The sequence below is a fragment of the Dysidea avara genome, chromosome 2, assembly GCF_963678975.1.
Source record: "Dysidea avara chromosome 2, odDysAvar1.4, whole genome shotgun sequence".
NCBI lineage: Eukaryota > Metazoa > Porifera > Demospongiae > Dictyoceratida > Dysideidae > Dysidea > Dysidea avara.
Window position 1 is genome coordinate 46,073,608 of NC_089273.1, and position 23,964 is coordinate 46,097,571.

At 40.4% G+C, this 23,964-nt stretch overlaps 5 protein-coding genes and 2 long non-coding RNA genes across 7 annotated transcripts; 2 read left to right on the plus strand and 5 right to left on the minus strand.

The window, feature by feature from the left end:
- Positions 1-459: 459 nt before the first annotated feature.
- On the minus strand, positions 460-1,619 carry LOC136248147 (uncharacterized). Its single transcript, XM_066039961.1, has 2 exons — positions 1,203-1,619; positions 460-1,152 (listed from the first exon to the last, which is right to left on the minus strand). The coding sequence occupies exons 1-2, from the start codon at positions 1,617-1,619 to the stop codon at positions 460-462; spliced, it is 1,110 nt and encodes a 369-aa protein (XP_065896033.1).
- Positions 1,620-1,631: 12 nt separating this feature from the next.
- LOC136248148 (uncharacterized) lies at positions 1,632-2,687 on the minus strand. The gene has a single exon (XM_066039963.1). The coding sequence runs from the start codon at positions 2,685-2,687 to the stop codon at positions 1,632-1,634; it is 1,056 nt and encodes a 351-aa protein (XP_065896035.1).
- Positions 2,688-3,565: 878 nt separating this feature from the next.
- Positions 3,566-3,967, minus strand: LOC136248149 (uncharacterized). The gene has a single exon (XM_066039964.1). It carries the CDS (start codon positions 3,965-3,967, stop codon positions 3,566-3,568), a length of 402 nt encoding a protein of 133 aa, XP_065896036.1.
- A 3,537-nt stretch (positions 3,968-7,504) lies between these two features.
- Positions 7,505-8,260, plus strand: LOC136248150 (uncharacterized). Its single transcript, XM_066039965.1, has one exon. The coding sequence runs from the start codon at positions 7,505-7,507 to the stop codon at positions 8,258-8,260; it is 756 nt and encodes a 251-aa protein (XP_065896037.1).
- A 141-nt stretch (positions 8,261-8,401) lies between these two features.
- On the minus strand, positions 8,402-9,580 carry LOC136248151 (uncharacterized). The gene has a single exon (XM_066039966.1). The coding sequence runs from the start codon at positions 9,578-9,580 to the stop codon at positions 8,402-8,404; it is 1,179 nt and encodes a 392-aa protein (XP_065896038.1).
- Positions 9,581-15,738: 6,158 nt separating this feature from the next.
- LOC136246874 (uncharacterized) lies at positions 15,739-19,695 on the minus strand. Its single transcript, XR_010696885.1, has 3 exons — positions 19,634-19,695; positions 15,892-15,949; positions 15,739-15,842 (listed from the first exon to the last, which is right to left on the minus strand). It is a non-coding gene; the product is annotated as an uncharacterized lncRNA (long non-coding RNA).
- A 1,614-nt stretch (positions 19,696-21,309) lies between these two features.
- Positions 21,310-22,295, plus strand: LOC136245877 (uncharacterized). Its single transcript, XR_010696170.1, has 3 exons — positions 21,310-21,647; positions 21,880-22,003; positions 22,053-22,295. It is a non-coding gene; the product is annotated as an uncharacterized lncRNA (long non-coding RNA).
- The last annotated feature ends 1,669 nt before the right edge of the window (positions 22,296-23,964 follow it).

Genomic DNA, 23,964 nt, shown 5'->3' on the forward strand with positions numbered 1-23,964 from the left:
TTCCATTCTGTTCTGTACCATAGATCCAACCTGTTTAGTTAATGGATCCATGCACTTATAGTGATGTTCACAGAATTAGCCTCATTGTGGCACACAGCCCAGTCTGCCAGAATTATTGCGCTTCACACACTGCACAGAATTCCTTACATTTTGGCTGAGTTCCTTTAGCTGGCTCTTTCTTGTCACTATTGCCTTCTGTTTGTTTCCTTTATAGCATACAACATTCAGTGTACTGATTTATGATTGAAATGCTGGCCCCAGACTGTAGTCTATAGTCACACTAAGCGTAAACAAGGTACATACTGTATGCTTTAGAGAAAATAAGCGATCCATTAACTGCCCTTCTTAGATAAACATCACTGAGACAGCTAATCCCACAATAAATACTTCGTTACTAATGACAACCGACTGAAACCCACAATCAGTCCTTTAATTGTTTCTATCTTTCTTGGGACTTGTTTAATCACCGGCTGGAGGTCCGTCGATAACTTGTAAGGGAAGTTTCAGCAATGGTAAGCTGCAGGCTTCATTTTGAGAAAGTGTTCCGTTCCAAAGTTTAGTCCATAATTCCGTTCCATTCTGTTCCGTTCTGTAGAATAGACCCCACCTGCCTACAATTGATAGGATACATGGTGCACTCTCACTAATGTTCTCTGTATGTGGATTGCCAGGTGAAGCTTCTTCTTCTGCTTGTAGGTGAAGTATACTGGTAGGTGACCAGGTAGGCCAAGCAGATCTATTGAGCAACCAATCAGGGCCATGTGTCCATAGTCTTGATGACTTTAACTGGTCAGTAGATAATCCTCTCGTAAGAAGGTCAGCTGGATTATCAGCTGAAGGTGTAAATGACCAAATGGCAGCAGGAAAGGCTTCACAGATCTCTTTAACCCGATGTGAAATGAATGGCTTAGGGTTTGTACCCTGGTGTATCCAATGAAGGACAATCTGGCTGTCAATCCAGAAATGCACTCTTAGCCGTTGTCGGTCATGTGGGATTGAGGAGCAAACAAATTCAGTCAATCTGGTAGCGGTAACAGCAGCCATAAGTTCTGACCTTGGCAAAGTAGTGGATTTGATAGGGGTTACACGGTTCTTTGACATAGCAAGACAAACAACATCATTACTGTTGAGGTACACCACAGCTCCATAGGCCTTAGTACTAGCATCTGCAAATACAAAAAATTATCGATATGTGTATATACCTGCTTGACTGGGTGGAAAGTAGGGTCTTGGTATAAGCAAGTCTGGTAGTTCTTTAGATCAGCAAGTATGGCTGTCCATCTGTCCTTGATCGTGTCTGGAAGAGGCTCATCCCATGTGAGTTTAGTTTGCCAAATTTCTTGTAGCAGAATTTTGGTTCTTACTGTTACTGGGGTCACCCACCCTAATGGACCAAAGATTTGTGATGAGGACTGCAGTATGTCTCTTTTGTTAACAAACGTGTTGATAGCAGGAAGATTTCTTGTAGAAAGTGAGATCATGTCTGTGGTTATGTTCCAGCGTAGGCCTAGGAGTCCTACAGTTGTGTTAGGATCACTGGTTTTATCTTTCCTTGTAACTTCCTTCAGTTGCTTGCTGTTTGTCAACCATGATCTGAGGTTGAACTTAGCTTGGCTCATTAGATCATGAGACTATGAGTAGTATGCTAGGAGCTCTGCTTCAGTGTTGCAACCAGATAGAATGTTATCAACGTAGATGTTGTCTCGCATATCAGTTGCAACTTGAGTAGAAGATTTTGACAGGTGTAGGTTCAGTACTGCTCCAAACATAAAGGGTGAGCTAGAAGCTCCAAATGGAACCACTGTAAAATAAGTTTGAAATTCATTGTCAGAATTCTTGAGATTTGATGGCCGCAAAAATTTAGTAAAGTTTCTATCTGATGGATGCAGTTTGACATGGAGGAACGCTTTTTCTATGTCTGTAGAGAGGGCAAAAGCATAGATACGAAAGTGTAGTAAGATGGCGCTAAGATTGCTCAAAAATGGTGGTCTCATTGTGAGGCAGTCGTTCAAGCTGGCTAACTTTCCACCTCCATGACAGCTGCAATCGTATACAATTCTAATGGGAGTGGTCGCAGACTCCTTCTTCACCGGGTGGTGTGGTAGGTAGTGTACATCATCAGCAGTATCATCGTTCACTCTCTTGATAAATCCTCTTTGTTCTTGCTCCATGATGATGCCATCATATAATTGTAGGAGTTCAGGAGACTTTCTAAGCTTGCTTACTAATGTAACAGTTCTTCCCTTGCAAGTGGCAAGGTTAGAAGGAAGATCAGGTTTGTTCACCTTCCATGGAAACTTTGCCATGTAAATTCCTTCTGGGGTCTGGGTGATAGACGACTGCTGGTAATATCGGAGGAATGTCAAATCTGGAGATGATGTCTGAGCATCTGTTCCCACTGCTTCAACTGACCAAAAATTGTCGAGATTTTGCAACTTGGTGTCTTCATGATTCAATGTAGTTGAGATGTGTAGAAGGGTAGATGAAGTGCTTCCTGAAAGTGTGTCTGGAAGTGGTCCAGACAACAAGTAGCCAAGTTTTGACTGTTGAGCTGTGGGGCCCTGGCCTCTGACAATATGATCTTGGACAAATATCCAGTAGTAATCAGTTCCAATTAGTAACAAGATAGAAATGTTTCTTTCAGAAGTTACTGGGTGGGCCAGTTTGAGGTTGTGTAGGTGTGGCATATTGTCAACTGAAGCTGACACTGAGTTTTGGATAGGTGCAGCAATCGACGGCACAATCAGAACTGACACTGAAATAAGTTCACAGACTCTGTCTCTCTGTCTCTATTGATACTGTGGCAACTCCCAATTTCTGTGGTGTTGATGATGTGGTACCAAAGGAGGCCACTGCAATATCAGCTGTGGAAGTGGGGGTGATCTGTAATTCACTGGCCATTTCTGCTGAAATAAAGGAACGCTGTGCCCCTTCATCAAACAAAATATTTGCTTGGGTCTTAATATTACCAGCAATAACGGGTGCTACAGCAGTCTTGAGCAAGCATGTCATACTCTGGGGGGCCTCACAGCACGATGTTGGTGTCAGGAGTCCAGCAGTGGTTGTTGGTGCATTGTCAGGTGTACTCTTCTTCTCAGCTACTATTTCAGGAGATGATTGACTGTTACAGAGACTAGTGTGGTGCTTCTTCTTGCACTTTCTGCAACGGAATTTGGAAGGACATTGGGAGACCCTGTGGTGGGCCAGAAAGTTTAAACACAAATTACTTCCCTTGACAATATCGAGTCGCTTCTTGCAATCAGTCACCACATCACAGTTGTGAGCAGGATGACCTCCATTACAAAACACACGTTGCTGTTTCCTCTTGCCTTCAGGGTTACCATGCATCTTGCTGGGGTTATCTCTTGAGTTCACAAGAAGTGAGGCTGCAATTGACTTTGGCATAGTTCTGTGTGGGTCACATAGTCCAGATTCAAGGATCTGAATTTCCTTGAGGATTGCAGCCATTAGATCTGGAAGGTTCTATGCTGAATTTGAATGTTCTCTGGCTAGATTTCTCTGAATGTCTGTGGACAGCTTTCCCATGAGGATCGGTATCAGCAGGTCACCATATGATTGCTCTGATTTTATCAAGCGATGACAGTCCCCAAATGTGGCTTTCCACTGTATCATAGAAAATCCGTAGGCTTGCAAGAGTGTTTGAGGGAGCAGGCATTTCCAGGAAAGCTTGTATGTGAGCCTTCGCTATCTTGTGATGTTGGCCATATCGGTCTTCAAGCAGTGCAATTGCATGTCCATAGTTCAAATCTGTGAGAGGGAGGCCGGCAATTGTTCTGGCAGCATCTCCTTGTAACTGTGCCTTAAGGTAGTTAAACTTTTGAATGCCACTCAAGTTGGGATTGGCGTGAACTGAGACATAAAAGAAATCCCAAAATGTTTGCCAAGTCAAGGGGTCTCTGGAGAACATTGGTAGAGTCAGTTTTGGGAGACGGCTGGTGGCAAACATCTGAGATAGGGTCCGCAATGCGAAAAATCGATATCCTCCAATCAACTACCTAACTATTGTCATGTGTTAGGTTAAGTGTAACTTGAATAACACCAGCGTGGCAGCCAAGTTTGTTACTTTCTTCTGGTAGAAAACGATACAAATGTCTTAAAATCACGTGATTTTTCGCTGCAGCGGTTTGTAGGGTTCTTCGTATGCCACGATATTCACTCTCAACATTGTTCAAGTAGTCTATCATCAACTCAAAGTATTGGTGGTTTGATTTTATTGGTCATTTTCTGGTGGCAGCACGATCTGTGCAGCTTTTTGACGACAGACAAAATGTTTCTTCCTCTGGAGCGCAGGAAAAGCAGAGCAGCAACTGCGCCGTAGGTCAGCAATGACCAGTACTAGGTAAAGTACCTGCATGCGGAGTATGGTTATAATTGAAGCTTGTTAGCCATCTGGCTGAGCCATCTATATGCTGAAATTCGGCCAAAATGACGCGATTTTTGCAAACAAATACCAGAATGGTTGATACATCAGTGAGACAGTCTCCAACAGCAAGGATACGAAGCTTATAAACACCTAACAATACGGCTATCTCGCCCAGTAAACGCATAGAGCAGTCCAAAGCATGAAATAGGCACTCACGTGATTGATATTCAAATCTCCGAAAATACAACTATAATCTATTCCAATGACCTTAAAATCACTTGGAATCAAGTGACAATCAGTTTGTGTACGTTAGGTTCAGCATCTCGACTAGCCCAGCAGTTTAAGACTTTTCCTACGATACCATCATAGTACAAAACACACCTGCACTGGCCCAAACCACGTCTGAGTGAACAATTAACACAAATATTTACAAAAGGAGCACATCGCATGGTTCCTATTCAGAAATGAAAGCGATTTCATGGGTATTTCCGCAATTTGAGTTTCAATCACGTGAGTGCCTATTTCATGCACTGGATTGCTCTATGCGTTTACTGGGCGAGATAGCCGTATTGTTAGGTGTTTATAAGCTTCGTATCCTTGCTGTTGGAGACTGTCTCACTGATGTATCAACCATTCTGGTATTTGTTTGCAAAAATCGCGTCATTTTGGCCGAATTTCAGCATATAGATGGCTCAGCCAGATGGCTAACAAGCTTCAATTATAACCATACTCCGCATGCAGGTACTTTACCTAGTACTGGTCATTGCTGACCCACGGCGCAGTTGCTGCTCTGCTTGTCCTGTGCTCCAGAGGAAGAAACATTTTGTCTGTCGTCAAAAAGCTGCACAGATCGTGCTGCCACCAGAAACTGACCAATAAAATCAAACCACCAATACTTTGAGTTGATGATAGACTACTTGAACAATGTTGAGAGTGAATATTGTGGCATACGAAGAACCCTACGAACCGCTGCAGCGAAAAATCACGTGATTTTAAGACATTTGTATCGTTTTCTATCAGAAGAAAGTAACAAACTTGGCTGCCACGCTGGTGTTATTCAAGTTACACTTAGCCTAACACATGACAATAGTTAGATAGTTGATTGGAGGATATCGATTTTTCGCGTTGCGGACCCTATCTGAGATTAGTGTGATGGAATAGTCGAGTGCATTGATATCACTGGAGTTGTAAAACTAAGCCCTGATGCAGAAAGTGGCTCATACACATTTCTGGTAGACATAGTTGGTAATGCATTTATCAGTGGATTTGAGATAACATGGCTCCGTGTGTTCATTGGTGCCTCATACAAGCTCCGAGAAGCAAACAAGGTTGAAGTGACTGATCTTTGTGAGTTAATTATTCTAGGATTTCTTGGGGAGTTGCTGGGATTAATGGAGGTGGTCCCAAGCTGGCAGTATAACCCATGTTTGTCATTGGGATAGATTGTGCACTACATGTCTCAATACTATTGTAGGTGCCTGTTGTTGACACAGCTTAAATCAAAATAATTACGGGTAAAATGCTAGCCCGTCTTTATGCATTGAAATGGGATAGTTACGAAAAGTTACGAACTCATACCCGTATATGGACAATTACGGGGTTCGTTAAAGTGCTACTGTTAACTCAACCTCGTATATGGACAATAGCCGCTTTGCAAAACCACGCCCTCTTCGTAAAAACCATGGAGACCACTTGGCCGCCATTTTGATTGGGGCCTACGAGCGAGTAATAATTATTGTGAAATATTGCGGTTATGGCTTCCGAGTTTACGGAAGCGGATATTCCTGGTGCTTCCTTAGAAGGACGATCCCCAGAAGCTCTTAAGATAGCTTAGTTGAAGTTTTGGTTGCGTTGTCGCGGGGCTATGGGGCTGTCCAAGTTGAAGACAAAGAGTGATTACGTGCAACGGTTAGTGGTAGAGATAGCTTACAGCTACCGAACTGCGTCATTAGCTACTGCATGTTGCCGTGTAATGTGCAAGTTGTGGTCTTGTCCTTGTACTATGTCTTGTATTGAATGTAGTTGTCGATGTACTTAGCTAGCTACGGGCTATCTAATCAATTTGCTAGCTATCACAATCTACACTTATGGAACAGTTTTTACTTATGTCTGTAGGGTCAAAGCTTTTATTGATAATGGGTGGGACAAGAAAATAGTAGATCCTGATCCTAGTAAGAAATACACACAGGCTCATCAAGCTGCTGTCACCACTGATTCTTCACACTCTGACCTGCAGTCTGCGGCACAATCCAGTGCTGATCATTCATGCTCATGGCCAAAAAGTCCCTACACACAGCAGATACAAGGAGTACTACCTCCAATGCTCGCTGATGACATTATCCTTACACAATTACAGGCCTCGGGGAAGCAATTCAGGCCTACGAAGAAGGCAAGCAGTCAACCAGCAAATATAGATTATTCCACTTTGCAGAGAGGCCATCAGTATTTTATGGAGGGCTATATTCCTGGAAAATATGTCATGTTTTGTTTGAAAGATGAAGTTGTGTGGATAAAAGCTCGGTGTTACCATAGTCAGAAGAAACATGCTACAATGCATGATGTTAAAGTTGCTATTACAACTCAGCATCTGTGTCATGTGACTAGGGCTTTTTGTACATGTGTGGCTGGGAAAGCTGGCATGTGTAGCCAGGTTATTGGCTTGTTAAAGCAAATTATTCATTATGCAATGATGAAGTGCAAGTCTGTCCCAGAAGATCTGTGCTGCACACAAATGCAGCAGACATGGCACAAGCCTCGGCCCATCCACATTGAAGCAGAGCCTGTGATGAATGTCACATTTTGTAAGGCAAAGCAAGGTGTGGCGATGGATAGCAAGCAGAATACAGCTGTTTGTAGCCTGTATGAGGCAAGGGCCTCTGCAGTGCAAGAATATAGTCATGCACAACAACTGAGACTCAAAGAAGGCTTAATCAAATACAAGCCAACCAGTGCTTTAGCTCAGATTCTTTCACAAAATTCTGCTGAGCATATGATAGCAACATTTTTTGGAGCTGCTCCAAAAGGGAGTATTCTCTCATACCAGAGTTTGGAGTAGAGACAGAAAAGAAAGACAGACAGAAACACACAGCTACACCTTCACTGCCATCTCTACCAACAGTTATGTTGGATGATGTACCATGTGTATTTGAGATTAGTGATGATCAACAAAAGCTATTATTGGACAAACTGAGGGTCACACTGGAGGAAGCTCATAGTTTAGAGCAAAGTACCCGACAACAATCTTCATCAACTAGGTGGCAAGCTGCTAGAAGAGGAAGAGTGACAGCATCCCGTTTTGGTGGTGTTTCGCTGAGGCGCTCACTTCCTACAGAATCATTTATAAAGTCATTTTTTGAAGTTAAAGATTATGCCTCTCTGCCTACTCAGCTGAGCCATGGATGCCACAATGAAGGAAAGGCTCGTAACATTTATGCCGCACAGACAGGGTTCACTATACAAATTTGTGGATTAGTTGTTAATCTTTCACTTCCATGGCTTGGTGCTTCACCAGATGCTGTAGTAATTGATCCATCAGAATCTTCAGTTGGACTGCTGGAAATCAAGTGCCCATACACTCATCGATTATCCACAGTAGAGGAAGCCACTAGTGATCCAAAATTTTTTGCAGAGATGCATAATGGTAGAGTAACTCTGAAACATAGTTATAAGCATTTTTATCAAGTACAAGGACAAATGGCTTTGGCCAAAGTTCAGTGGTGTGATTTCATGATATACACATTTAAAAACCACACAGTGGAAAGAATACAGTTTGATTATGAATTTTGGGACACAGCCCAGATCAAGTTGACTGAATTTTACTTCAGCTATATCCTACCTAAGGCATGTGATAGTGTGGATTCAACTGATACTATGTAACTATTATATTATTAGTAGTAGTAGTAATTCACATTAGTTAATTTAAAATCAATTATTTGTAACAAATTATTAATCAACTACTGAACATCTGTACCATTTGTAGTTCTCACAGATTCAATAAGCATACAAATAATTTAATACCTAACAAGATATCAAAGGGTTTTGAAAATTAGTCAGAAGGCTACACACTGTCCAAATCTGATTAGCTGAGGAGGCAACTGAGGCAGGCATTACACTAGAGAGAATATCAAACTCTTTGACTCGACGGATTGCTCTTTCAATGTGAATGCGAAGAGATGCAATTTGCTGAGTTTCGACCACCTCACCTGCTTCCATTTGGTCTCTTTCACCTAAAAATGGTGGAATATTCAACTTGACACCAAGTGGCAGCAACAAGTCTTCAATAGTGAAACCACGATCTGCCATCACTTCATCACCTTCCTGCAGCAAACTCAGAAATCCAGATCGCTCAACTAACTGAGTATCAGAGATACATCCAGTGTAGAGTGAAGAAACAAAGATGACATGTCCATCTGGGCTAATAGCAATGAGTGCTTTTAATGTATTAGCAGATTTGTAATTGCTGTAGGTTTGGGATTGCAATAGCAATGAGGAAGGAATGTTCACTCTAATTTCTGTTGCATCCAATATTGCTGTTGTGTGAGGATACAGCTCTTTAAATGAAGCTGGCATTGTGCTTTGAATTGTAGATCGGCCTGGCCAGCAAGGTAGTAAACCCAAACAAAGATAACAAAAATTTATCCAGGTTATAAACACTTGAGAAACTGTTGATGCTGAAATTTCAAAGCGATTTGCCAAATCTTGCTCATTCAGATTTAATCGTAAGCGGACCAACATTAAAAATAATTCATCAACTTGGTTTAAAGCACTCGGACGCCCTATAGCTGCTGAGTCTGCATGGTCCCTCCACTTTGCTTGGCTAGGTTCCATTTCTTTCTGTTCATCATTTGTCCATTGCTGAGCAGTACCACGGTAAACAATATTTGATCGTTTTCTTCCTGGACTTAAATAATCCAACAGCTCATACAATACACTGGCTGATGGTAATCCTGTGTAAAAATGAACATCCTTGTCAGATTTCTCAATGTTTGAAAAACAAAATTTTCGCTTCTCAGCTAGCTGCTGGTATTTGGTGGATTCTGCTCTTGCTTCATTCAGGCACTGGTTCAACTTAGTTATATTATCTTGTGCTTCTTTAACATGCTTTTGTGTTTCCTCAAGTTGCTCTTTTAACTTTCTAATTTCTTCATTAGCTTCAGTAACTTCTCTTTTTAGGTACTGGACTTGTACCCTGTACATACTGATTGCAATTGCACACTTTATATACATCATCCTGCTGTATGCCACTGCCTGCAGCTTCACTGCTTGTGCACTGAACTCTCATCTCTTCACTACTAGAATCAGACTCTGAGTCAGTTGCCTCTGCATCAGGATTATGGTGACCAACTTCTCCACAGGAAGCTCTTGTTGTTCTTCCTTGCTTGGTTTTGACTGCCGTGACTGGCTCAAATGGGAAAATGGATGGCACAGTATCTTCCCTCAAAGTTCTGTATTGGCTCCAAAAGTTATAAAAATCTTTGGGCTCAAAATGCAGAGAACATATCTTGGTCCACTGTCCTGGCTGAAAATCCTTACCTATCCAGGACAAATAGCTATATAATAACTAGCTGGAACAAGCAACAACAATGTGCAGATTAGCTCTAAACAGACTGGACTTAGCCAGCTACCCGCTACGTATGTACTAACCAATGTCACGGCGAATAGCTACAATCCAGCGTTTTCTTAGATCAGTCTTTGAGGCGTCCGGTAAGTTGTGAAACGATACCTTTGTTTCTTTACCATCAACTATACATCTTCTGTAACCTTTCTTACGACAGAGAGGAACGCAGCAGTTATGAGGCATTGGAGTAAAGCGCAATCGCTAGCTGCGTTGCACTGTTGTCAATTAGTCCCTGTACTTTTAACTTTTGCGTAAGCCCCAATCAAAATGGCGGATAAGTGGTTTCCATAGTTTTTTACGAAGAGGGCGTGGTTTTGCAAAGCGTCTATTACGAGTTTCGTTAAAGTGTCACGATTCTACTAGTATTGTATTAAAGAATGTCTACCGAGCAGAGTGACAGGAAACGGCGAAAGAGAGCTTGGGTATATTGCGAACATTGCAATCGAACAGTTTCATTACCTCGACTTGGCACCGCCACAAGAGATTCCGGCTTATGCCATACCATAGGGTGTAAAGGATCTATGGCCAGACGAAGAGACATCATTAATCAGTAGCAGCAGTAGCTCGATCGATGAAGAAGTTTGCTGTTGAAGCTCACCATATAGACTTGGAGGAAAGTGATCGTAAAGAGGAAGACACATATTGTATGATACAGCGATGTAAGAGGCACTTATAAATGTCTACTAGCACCTGCGCAAGTAAAGGGACGGGTAAAAGGACTGGATGCGTGCATTTCCCCACCATCATGATTCTCAAATCAGAGCTGAAAGGCAATCAGCAGTTGGTGTGTTAAATCGCACGCGAAGAGCTTATTGCTAAGGTAATTGGAATTAGTTTAATTCCAAATGCCAAATTCCTTTGTACACCTTTTAAGAAATGATAGCTAGTATATAGTATAGCGTTTTCACAAGGACGCCAAATAGATGACATGGGTAAAAACTGAGGTTATAGCGATCGGTCTATTTGTATGACAGTTTAATATTTGCCAGTTTTTTTATATAGCGAGATCAGCTTACCCCTATTAGCTGATTATGAACTACCTGACTGTGTAAAACAATTGGACTGAAAGTTGCACTGATTCTGTAGGTAGCTATTCTTCTAGCTTTAAAGGGTAGTCACTGCCGGCTAAGCTGCAGCTGTCTGTTGAAACGTGCTCAGTTAATTACGCACTGATCAAGATTATATGAAGCTATCAAGACGCTTTCTTAGTGTGATAATGAATCAATTCAGTTTCAGCCGGTGAGACCTATTTCGAGCAGGCGCTTATAATCTCTAATCGATAAGCGCCGTGGGGAGAAATAGTGGTCTGGCTGCGCGAGACTACGTGGTCGGCGTTCGAGAACAGGAGATACGCGATCGCCAGAGGCCCGATGCCAACAGCCTGCCAATCACCTGAGATGCGAGCTGAAACATCGATTGATTTAGGAAAGTACAACAGGTTCGTCTAGTTTTAATATTTGTAAGGGAACGCTAGCTTACTTTTTGTAATGCACCTATCAATGTAATCCCCGACTACCACTAATACGGGCTGAGGTAGGGGGGGTGGGGATTTGCATTTCTGAAAATTACAATTCCCCACCTACTGGGGCAGTACTGGCGATACAAACCCCGACCAAGTCTCGGCCTGCAGACCCCGGGAATACTGGGGTTAGGAGGGGATTTGTACGGTCGTGTGGCGTTGGTCTATAGTGATGAGTTAGTTCGAGTGGATAGTATGAACGTAATAGCTAGCACCCGAGACACTCTTTCCTAACTAAGCACACATCTCCGCTGTCTGAGTGGATTTCTTTAGCGAAGAAAAATCCCCACTATGTCGGGGAAATTTAACGATCAATCCCCCCACCACCCCCGACCTTTCCCCACCCTCAGCCCGTATCAGTGGTAGTCGGGCATTACATTGATAGGCGCATAAAAGCATAGATTTTAGAGGCGTACGCGCCTCTAAAATCTATCGTAAAAGCAAGTTAGCCACTTTGTGACACATGATGTATACCTGCCTGGTAGCGCCCTCCCCATCTTTTAGAGCAAGGGTCTGGGGATGGGTGTGACTAAAATGAGGAATGGGAAATTAAGAAACCAAAATGAGGAAATGGGAAACAAGTATTTCTCTAGGAATGCATTTCTCATATTGGCAGTATTGCTAGCAAGTGGGCGTCAGTGAAGGTACAAGTCGTACAAGCAGCCATGCTACCTGCTACACCTTGCAATGCTTGTAGTACATCAATTTATAATCATGATCATGATACAGTACTTCAATTTTTCAGTTGTCATACATTATCTACTTGGGCTGTGATCTGTTTCTATATACTCTAATAAAGCAGTCATTTTAAATCAGGCTACAGTATAGCCACTGCATTGGAAGAGACCATACGACAAAATTACTCCATAGAGCCATTTCCTATTTCCAGTTTCCTAATTTTCCATTCCTCATTTTAGTGACACCCTCTGGAGACCCAGAGGAGGTTGTCACGTGTCGTCATTCATCTCGTGGTCTCAAAAAAGGGTTGAACTAATTCAACCTTCATACCTCTTATTATTCTAAAAGACCAACTGTATATCCATACCAGAGCATCTCACCACCCTTACAAACCTTCTCAGTATAATGCGCTACTTTCCTAGCTGCTAAACAAACTAGAACAATGCTTGGTTGCATGCTTTTATATCATAGGCTTATGACACGTGACCAACCTCCTCTGCTGGTGACCGTAGTATATGGTACTTGTGCTACTACCACTATAGTGGTAGAACCAATCAAATCACAGTATCCAGTTTAAACTACTATTTGCAATGTAAAACATTGTTTGCGCTAAATAACATGGTGGGTGAATTCAGAATAGTTGGAAAGCAACTATAGTGAGACTTCTGAGATACACACACTGTAAAGAATTATGTTGAGAAATATGAAGTTCGTGCTTTCTTCACCAGCCTGAACAGGATTTGTTGTTACACGCAGTTTGGACATACATTCGAATTCCATATATTGATAGATCATATATTATGGTCACCAGATCCTTACTCTATGACAAGTTGGTGCTGCCAGATTAGTTAGTTTCAGTCACATATAGTGGACTATTTCTTGAGAATGGCGTGGTAGGCAGCAGCAAGAAAAATTAAGCCTTGGCTGCATGAATGGTCACGAGGAATCCTGGTGTGGTGTAACTAGTTACTTCTTCCCTTACAAGAGTTCACTAGCATTGTTAATCTAAGGAATCCAAGCTATAAAAAGTACTGAAACAAGAGATGAATGATGATATTACAGCATAGCTCGGTACATACTGTGATACCATTATTCTTTACAGGTGTGTGGTGATTGCTGTATTAGAGTCAGCCTCTAGCCTATCTAAGGATGTGGTCATTATAATGGCATTTGTGTTTGTGTAACTAGAATATAAAGATTTATAGCGTATACACTTGACCATTATGATGAGTCAACCCACTGTGAAGTTACAGCTAGGTATCCAGAAGTCCAGTAGCACAAGCACTTTAAAATAATGTTGTGGTATCTACATATGCTGCTCAAGCAAAATGTGATACAGACAATTAACACTCCTAAGTCCTTACAGTTTCCCACTAATAAATTTTGTGCAAATTCATGTTAAAATGTAGGCTATATGAATATAATTGTGTACTGTGCATACTGCCTAGCTTGATACTGGTGGTGCAGTGATCAATCCTTTATTGCTGGCAAGTACATTCTAAATAAGAAATGAAGTAGAGTGTAGCAGCAGTTTAATATTTGACATTTTGATTAGAACTTTGCGTGGCAGTTTATTGTGATGTTTGGTAATGAGATAAATGTGTACCTCTGAAGATAACTATTTGTGACCCGCTGAGCAAAAACCAACCGTTTTCACAAAAGCCGTAAAACTGTATTGAAATACACTGAGTAAAAACAGGTGTGCTACATGAAAAATTTATGCATGCTTTAATTGTATTCGTGTGCACTGAAATTAAGCTCAAATCAACAAAACCTATACAACAGTGGATTTGCCTGTTCATAGCAGTGGCGTAGCCAAACCCGGGCAAGCCAGGGCATTGCCCGGGCGTCAGACTTCTTTGCCCCACCATCAGCTCCTAGAGTAATTATAAAGACGTGGGCTGGATAGCTCGAGATTTTGCTAAAGTTACTTAACTATAGTCACTGCACAACTTATACAATACTCACCGTGCCATTTTCGCCAATGGTTTCCTTTTTGGCTAAACAGAGATGGGGTTATCCAAGGGATTTTCCCTACGAGTAATGTGATTGTGCACAAATAGAGGAGGCAATAAATAGAAGCAAGATCACATGATTACAAAAAACCGCGCAGCATTGTGGCAAGGAGTGAAGGACAAAGAATTGGTTTCACTATAGTGGGCTGGACGGTTTACATTTGGATTAAGTGATCACGGTAGCTATTGGTGTGGTCAAAACTCGGGAGGCAAAGCAGTCTAGAGATATTTGTGAAATTAGCACCCATCTATCCGTGTGGATACTGCTCAGTTCAAACGGTATGGAGTACTTGTTCAGTCAGCAATTCTTTTCTTTTTGTTTCCACTTTTCTAGGGTAACAACTGTAGTGGCAGAGCATAGTCATCACGTGATAGAGCGCCTCGTGCTTTAATTCAAGAATCTTTGTAGTCTGGTATTAAGACACATGTAGCTAGATGTATGTAATATGTTAGAAGGCCAATAGCTAGCTAGGCGTTCGCTTCTATTAGGTTGATATTAGTCATCTTGCATACAGTAGTGTAGGATGATACATAATGCATTTTAAAAATGTTATATTGATGTCCATATGAAGATGGGCATGTGTACGTGTGTTGCATGGGAAATGGCTTGCCCACCCATTGCCCAGGCATGGTGAAAAGTCTGGCTACGCCACTGGTTCATAGAGAGTAAGAAAATCTTTGTTTCATGTTAGCACAGCAAAGGATATGTGAGTCATGGGTGTTAATTTACGATACAGTAAAAACAGCGTTCACCATCATCATTTCTTAGATGAATGGCCTTCTTTGTCAACAGGAAAACGTGCCAATTCATGGTGCACAGATTGAGCCCAGTCCCATCTTCATAGCTTGTTTCAATGGTAGATTATCTAAGTGCCTGTAATTTTTTTCCTGTATTGCTGCTGTACAAATCACTGCTCCAACTGCAAGCACTATAACTCCAAGACCATTCGTCGCAAACGGCTGAAACTTTGGCTGTCCACTCTTGTTTCCGTAAATTACAGAGATTCAAGAAAATGGAATCTGAGGAATAACAGCAGGTTTCATTCAGTGGGTCACATTTTTATATCACATGTAAACTATTCAATGATTAGGAAGGACTATTACAGTGCTATATTATGCTAGTAATCCAGGTGAAACCAGCTAAGCTAGATTATGTGTACAGGTGTCTGTGTCAATATAATAGCCTGAATACCTTTTTCTCATGTAATAAAACAAACACATAACAAATCAGCAGTGGTCAAAATTCAGTTTATTAAACAGAAACCGTTAAACTACAATCTAATCCACATTACTATTTTGTGTATTGTATGTGTGTGGTAGGGCGTCTATCTGGTTCCAGGTTCAAATCCCAGCTGGCCCACTTTGGTGTTGGTGGACCACGATGTGTACCTGGTGTAAACTGTGGAAGCAAATGCGCAACTGTCCATGTCTCAAATAGCTATCAGGTGACCACACTTGGTAGCATTCTTAGACGTATACAAATTTAATGTACATTCATCATTATACACAAAATATTTTCTTTTACTTCACTGTCTCCTGGGTGTTCTTGTAGAGTAAGTTAACTGACACTTTTTTTCTGACATATTTTTATCCGCTAAGGTTGCACAACTGGAAGTCTATAGGTGCACACTATACTGTGACAACGTATACACATGACTCAAGAAGTATTGCTAGCTACCTGTTCATGATCCTCTTCTCACTTCTTCCTCCTCTAACATGCAGTCTCAAGGAGCTTTCTGTAAATTTATGTAAATCACAATTTGTGACTGGATTTTGAAAAAACGATCCAAATCGCACATTAGAAGTTCCGAGATAAACGGTTTTAAAGAATTGAAGCCAGCATAACTCTCCAAGGATAGCAAGCACGCGTATGAAATTTACACAAAAGATGCATCAATCTGTTACCTTTCAAGCAACTTCCAGTACTTGTAGCTGCTTGTACAATTTCCCGCCAAATAAGATAGAAAATCTGAGCAGTTGGACGAGCGAAGTAGTATCACGAGTGCTCACAAAGGGGTGGAGGCTGGGGGGTGACGGGGAGGGCAAGAGATAGACCTCAAAATGGAGGCAGACCACGATTGGAGTCCAGACACGAGATTACAGGGCTGTGCTGGCTCCTTAGTAGCTGATATGTAGCAAAATCAACAGAGAACTCTGTGACACGTCTGGCCAACATTATAAGGCTGTCCACCAGTAAACCACTGATTCTTGCCAAGCCAGGTCCTTCACAAGGCCTGAAACCGCCATTTGAGCACTCCACACCACCCAGAAAAGACGTGTGTAAAAACCAGCCTCGTGTAGTTTGAGTAGTGCTGAGGGTCAAAACTTGTAGTACGATAGTGTAGCTATCCACTGGTGGTGTTAGTTTGATTTTGCCTGATGTGCGATTTGGATCGGTTCAGTAAAATCTGGTCACATTTAAAGATTGCATGTGTAAACAAGAGACTATGAAAGGAAATACCCGGTGTGTGTAAATAGTAATATTTAAATTTGAGCTGACACAAGGTCTACTACATATTCAGCTGGGGTGTACATTAAACACCTATATTTGATCCCAGTGTAGCAGCAAATGGTTATAACTGAGACAGAGTGGCTGCAACTGTGTCATACGTTATCCCAGTAGTGAAGCCATACTAACTAAACAGTGACAAAAATTACAAATGGTATTACCAAACAGTGCTCCCCCATTATCAGCCATCAATTGATTGAAAATTCCGTTTAGTACTAAAACAGGGACGTAGCTAGCTTTTTGGTCACCGTAAGGTCAAGCTGTCCCCAAAGATACTACTGCATGAATAATATGGAAGCTAAAACAAAAACAAAAAATGAACTAACTTCACTATCTGACTTCTTTTCACTCTTCTGGCTGTCTGATATTAGGCATAACAATATACTGTACTTCAGAATAAACTCTAGCCCCATTTTCACTTTTCTATCACCTCTATGTACTTGAACACACCGAATGCTTTGCTCAATTACAATATCACAATTACTTGATATCCAATACTGCTGTCCACTGAGAGGTTTCACCAACATTTTAACTCTCAAGCCATACTCAAATATTAATGTTATCATGCAATGCTGGGCATTATATAAAATCTACTTACTAAATTGACAGGAATCTTAGCATACACAATTTTTAATAGCTTGATAGCAATTAGAAAGCTTTACAATATGCTCCAGAAAGATAGCAGTTGTGTGTATTAATTACGAGCACGCCCAGGCACCAGCAATGATTGTACCAGTGCAGGCCCGGGTGTAGCTCTGCCCCTGTACTACAACAGTAGAAACGACTGTTAGAGAATTTTGGGCTTCATTTATAGGGTGTATCTGAACTTTTAACTTTCAATTATTTGAACAAAAATGCACCAAACTGAACTTGAAGCCACAAAAAAGATAGCAGTTGTGTGTATTAATTACGAGCACACCCAGGCACCAGCAATGATTGTACCAGTGCAAGCCCGGGTGTAGCTCTGCCCCTGTACTACAACAGTAGAAACGACTGTTAGAGAATTTTGGGCTTCATTTATAGGGTGTATCTGAACTTTTAACATTTCAATTATTTGAACAAAAATGCACCAAACTGAACTTGAAGCCACAAAAAAGATAGCAGTTGTGTGTATTAATTACGAGCACACCCAGGCACCAGCAATGATTGTACCAGTGCAGGCCCGGGTGTAGCTCTGCCCCTGTACTACAACAGTAGAAACGACTGTTAGAGAATTTGGGCTTCATTTATAGGGTGTATCTGAGCTTTTAACATTTCAATTATTTGAACAAAAACACACCAAACTGAACTTGAAGCCATGAAAAAACTCACAAGTGGCATCTGTCCCCTACTAATCATCATCTATAGCTGCACTAATAACCATTGATTCGCCTACAGAAAACAAGTAGTGACCTAAGACTACAATGGATCACCCACAACTTGAGATATGCTGATTGGGTATAGAAGCTGGGTCATAGGCAATGGCCCACTTTTTGGGACAAAGTTTGCAAGGAAAGATCGAAATACTCTAATAGAACAGTCAAGATCCAGATACTCTAGTCACAGTATTCAGAGAAGCAGTGTAGCAAGCACTACGTTTGTGTAGATAAAAAAAGTTTTGTTGGTGGAGGGCAGCTATTGTCAGAGGTTGTGACCTTTTTTGGTCTTCACCTTACTTACAGCTAGTCTGTCCCCCCCCCCCCCCCCCACACACACACACACTTTTTTTGCTGCTCCACTACCCCTGGGCTGGGGGTGTACATGCATGATACTTGTATCTATGCTATAGATAACAGAGCATAACTACCTTGAAGTAACCCAAGCAATAAAACATAGCAAACAGAGGTTGACAATAGCATGAAAATCCCTACTTTTACACTGAAAAAATTTTGATAACATGCTAAATGCTAATACTTATAATTACATGTACCAGCATGCTAGAAATTGTTTGCTTAAGGGTTCTATTTAATTCCCACCCTACACTGCCAGAATTATTTCTCCACACTGGCCTGCATACTATGTATTACACTTAACTGAACCTATAGAATTTTACAAGAAGCCACACACTTACTCATAGACCTTGTGCGAGCCAAGGCCTTTTCATTTTCTCTGAGCCCGTGTTCATCATGCCTCTTCTCTTACTAGGGGCTTTAGTGAGCTAATACTCCTAGGGCTGAACTGCTCCTGATTTTACAAATGTAAAGAAACTGTTGCTTAAGTCTTTGATCGTGTGCAATTGTGGCTCCCTATATCAAGCTCTGGACACCCTACATTCCTTGTTCCAGCTAACTTCATATTTGCTGAGTTCAGGATGTACATTGAAACCCCCCCCCAGTAAGCTCCCTTCACTCTATTCTTTGTTCAGTAGGTTCTGTTTGTAGGTGTAAGGTTAGGCAAAACCTATAAACGGAACATCTTAGTACAGTGTGGTGGGGTATGCCATTAGGCCAGTTCTTATATCTTTAAAAACATAAAAATAAATTATCCCATAAGTATCTCCTATATACCTTGTGCTCACTAAGGCATGGCACTTTGTTACATCATCACAATGACACATCCACCATTTTTTGAGGCAAAAAACATACACATTCCTATATGCTAGGAAAACATTTTATCGCTAATACGAAAGAATTATACTGAAATATATACTCCTGTTATAAATAAGGCAGTGGTTACTGAATTGAAAGTCGGCTCAGTCAGCTGGGCTCACTGTTGAACTAACAGTAAAACTTAGATAAAAACCACAAAACTCATCTGAGGCTCAAACTTGGACTACTGGTGCTCTATGCAGGCATGCTACCACTGTGCTACTGCTGCTAGCTACCCACTACTACTTTTCTATCTTATAAATGCAACTCATGTTATACACTAGAACTCCACATAAATGTGAGGTTGTTGCAACACTGAAATTTTATCACGTCTACTAACCTACCTTATGACAACAGAGCACACAAATCCTTCAACTCCATCAACAATCTCTACTTCGACAAAAAATGTGACCGTATTAAAGGGGTCTTCCACACACATCCAGTTCTTTGAACCTGAAAGAACATGATTCAGTGCTTGAGAAACATATAACTCTGAAACTTTGTTCATCAACTAAGCTATGTTGCAAACAATAAAAGAGCTATGTTGCAAACACTCTTATAAGGACATACAAAGGGTGACATACATGTAACAGTTAAAGCACACGGTACAAAATCATGTTGCATAAACAGACAATATAAGGAGGTCAAATACAAAGCACATGGTACAGTTGCAGTAAGCATTCATTGATTCATTCATTGATTCAGTAAGCATAGCATTCGGTAACATATTACAAATAATATAAATATATACATTCTAATCTACATGAAGTCTATTATTTCTCATGCAAGTACTTTTAGTCCACACACAGCTAGATGATCCTCACTACTGGGGTTGTTGTCCGATGATGACTTTTTGTGAACTATGGGACATTTTATACCCTGGGACTCCTCTCAAGAATATCTAACACAAACAAACAAACAAAAAAATACCTTACCTTATTTAGAATAGTTAGTAAACAGTAACCCCATGCAATGCAGGTAATGACATGCCGGTATGAAGCTACAGTCTGTATATATCCAACTTTGGTGGATAGTAACTACAGATTAACACTTGACTAACATCTCACATAAAGCAATACCAGGTTGATTAAAAGAGTGTTATTAGTTGAATGCCAGGATACTGTGAAATACCGGACACTGGGATATTTTCTCAATACTGAATACCGGGATCAAAAATGCCATACTGTCCAACACTAAAATGCAGTAGGACAGGTCATCCTTGTCTTAAAGCCCAGCTTTAAACACACATACGTATATGTTAAAGCATAGCTATATGAAAAATAAAGTACGAGGCGTGCGGCCGAGTATTTTATTTTTCATATAGCACTCGCGGCTATGCTTTAAATGATTTATGGAACTTTCTAGTCATGTAGCTTCACCATACACTAGGACTCATAATTAACATGCATTGCACGAACTATTAACAGCCTGAACGCACATGAACTAGTTTAATAAAGTAACTCACATGTATATCACCATAGTTTGGCATGGTAGACGTTCATCGCGTATTTTGGCAGGCTTTGCTCGCAACCCACAATCGATTCTGTTGTGAGTCACAGTGAAATAATTCCGTGATATCTCCAGAACTTGTCCGTTTACATTAACAAACGTAACAGCAACATTACCTTCTCCCACCCATCATCGAAGCATTTAGGTATGTCTATAAAAGCAATCCAGTGGTAAAACTTGTATTGGCTGGGGTGATTGATCACTAAGCGCAGCGAGGCTATCAGCCTTGTGGGTGATTAGTTGTACTAGTGTGAACCCTGCAGGTTACTAGCCTGCACTACGGCACGTGGGCAACTGTGCTTTATTTCCCACAAAGAGTGCTTTATTGCCACTACAAAGAGTGCTTTATTTATTCAATAAAGCACTCTTTGCAGTGCAATAATGCACTCTTTGTGGTCATGAAGCACTGTTGGCCGGCTGAGAGTGTACTTTATGAAATTTAAAGTACAGTTTTTCCTTTTATCTCGCCCACGCAAAGTTCTATAAGTATTAATAAAGCATGGAAATAACTGAAACACTACAGATTTATGTATATTATATACAGGAAATCCATTTGAAACATTGGAGGAGAGACAAAAGAGAAGAAGAAAGCAGCAAATAACCAAGATTCTACATGCTCTTTCATCCCATCTAAGTAGGATTGGCTTGAAGATAACCACAGCACAGTTTGAAACCATGACAAGTAATGTACAATTTGATATCATGGTCAATGAACTTACACTTGAGAATGACTGCATTAGTGAAAGTGTCACAGCTTTGATAAATTACCTGATGTTGAAGCATGGGGTACTGATAAGCTTCTACCACGAACTAACTAAAAGGTTCAAAAAACTACCACGTACTTATAAGGTTTGTAAATGACTTAGCTACTTTATATAGGCCTCCCGATGAATAATTAAAATTGCTTAGTATCCTTTTACAAAAATACCAATGTACTTTGTATTATGATATACAGCTATAACATTGTAATTTATAATTATCGATTAATCTATTTCATCACTTTTAATGCTTGATTTTAATTATAATAGTATAGTACGAGAATATCCGCTTTAAAATATTTATGTGCGTAATGTGTATACAGGTTCCGGCTTTCAAGAAGGTTGTTAATACAAGCATGCCAAAAATCACAAAAACGCCTGGCAAGGATGAGGGTGTACAGTTTGATTTTAAAAAGTTATTCAACTACGTAAGTTGCTATGAAAGAGGTTTGTCAGTTAAATCCATGAAATGTACACAACACTTGAAATTTTACAGATTGCAGAACACCCAGATTATTACAGTGAGAATCGTCACATCAAGGTTACACTCTGTGCTGATGGTGCTAAGTACAGCAGAGGATGCAACTTCTGCCTTTTTTCATTTTCAATATTGAGGAATGGTGTTGTAAATTTAAATAGTTCAAGTAATCAGTATAATTACACTCTATGTACGTTTGTTCTTGAATTCCCAAAATGCTTCGGAAGCATTATATTACTGTAGGCTTTAGTTTTTGAACCTTATTAATTTAATGAACATTGAATCAAAGTGAAAGAACAATTCTACATGAAATGGTGTACATTACTGCAGTACTCTATGGAGGTAATTAGTATTTTTCATCAGCAAAGTACTGGAGAAGGAATCACTGCACAGCTAGATGAGAAAGCACTGCAGAAGATCTCTGTGATGCATTCAATCTTTAGAAGAGTGGGCGAAATACAAATATAGCATGAGGCAAAGCTGTAAACAAAAAGATATAGCACTTAAAAAGTGGTCTTTAGGTGTAGTGCTCAGCTTTGCCTCATGCTATATTTGTATTTCGCCCACTCTTCTAAATTCTCCTTACCACTTTTTTCTTGTTAATAAATTTTGTTACATGGGCCCAAGCATTTAGTAGTGCTGTGAAGCCCTTTCAATCTGGAACTGTTTATCTAAAGTACTTAAATACAAGCTGAGTTACATATGAGGCTTTAAAATATCCCATACATTTAGTATCACCCATTCAGGAACATAAACATGCTTGTTCCAGTACAAAACCATTGGGAATGAACATATTTTCACCTTACTGATAGGACTGTTTTTGGTAGGGAGTGAATAAGAAATAACTCTATGCTGTAATTTTATTTAGCACTTGTGAAATGCGTTATGTAATACTTATAATATAACTTTGCGTGGGTGAGATCAAAGGGAAAAGTGTACTTTAAATGTCACAAAGTACACTTTAGGGAAAAGAGTGCTTTATTGCCCACAAAGAATGCTTCATTACACTACAAATAGGGCTTTAGTACAATAAAGTACTCTTTGCGGTGTAATAAAGCACAGTTGCCCACATGCTCTAGTGAAGGCTCATGGCCCACGGCACTTACACCAGTATGACTAATCACCCAAACCTATAAAGGCTTGATGTATAGCCCTCACCGTTCTGAGTGGTCAGTCACCCCAGCCAATACATACGAGTTCTACCACTGGACTGCTTTACCTAAATGCTTCGATGATGAGAGTGAGAAGGTAATGTTGCTGTTACGTTTGTTAATGTAAACGGGCAAGACTTGGAGATATCACGGAAATACTTCACCATGTGTCACAATACAATCGATCATGGGTTATGACCCAAACCTGCAAAAATACGCAATGGATGTCTACTATGCCAAACTATGGTGAACTATGCGTGAGTTACTAGTATGTATGCATTCAGGCTGCTAATAATTCATGCAACGCATATTAATTACAAGTCCTAGTGTATGGTGAAGCTACATGACTAGAACGTTCCATAAATCTTTGCCTCTTGCTTTGTTAGCATTGAGGCCATGCGCCTCATGCTTTATTTTTCATATAGCACAAGCAAGGCAACGCTTTAATGTATACATACAGTTGTAGACTACCTATGGATATAATTTTTGTACTACTGTAACAGTGTCATTCAAAGTTACACATAATGTGTGTTATGTGTATGACACATAAGGGTAAAGCATAAAAGGCCATAATATTATTTAGATATCAAAGTTAAATTTTCAGTTATGTTACTTACAGTATGTACAGTTTCAGTGGATGCATTTTTAAGACTGTTATTTAAAATAAATCTCACAATTAAATCCTGTATGGTGTAGCATATAAAGAAACCAGATAATCATACCTGTTAGTAGTGCAGTACGTAAATCTCACAACTTAAAATTATATTTTTGGCCAAGTT

Coding starts and splice junctions, on each gene's coding strand:
- LOC136248147 (XM_066039961.1), bottom strand. CDS start 1,619: ATGAGCCAAGCTAAGTTCAACCTCAGATCATGGTTGACAAACAGCAAG. Junction 1,153..1,202: donor CTTTCCACCCAGTCAAGCAG/GTATATACACAT, acceptor GCTAGTACTAAG/GCCTATGGAGCTGTGGTGTA.
- LOC136248148 (XM_066039963.1), bottom strand. CDS start 2,687: ATGCCACACCTACACAACCTCAAACTGGCCCACCCAGTAACTTCTGAA.
- LOC136248149 (XM_066039964.1), bottom strand. CDS start 3,967: ATGTTTGCCACCAGCCGTCTCCCAAAACTGACTCTACCAATGTTCTCC.
- LOC136248150 (XM_066039965.1), top strand. CDS start 7,505: ATGTTGGATGATGTACCATGTGTATTTGAGATTAGTGATGATCAACAA.
- LOC136248151 (XM_066039966.1), bottom strand. CDS start 9,580: ATGTACAGGGTACAAGTCCAGTACCTAAAAAGAGAAGTTACTGAAGCT.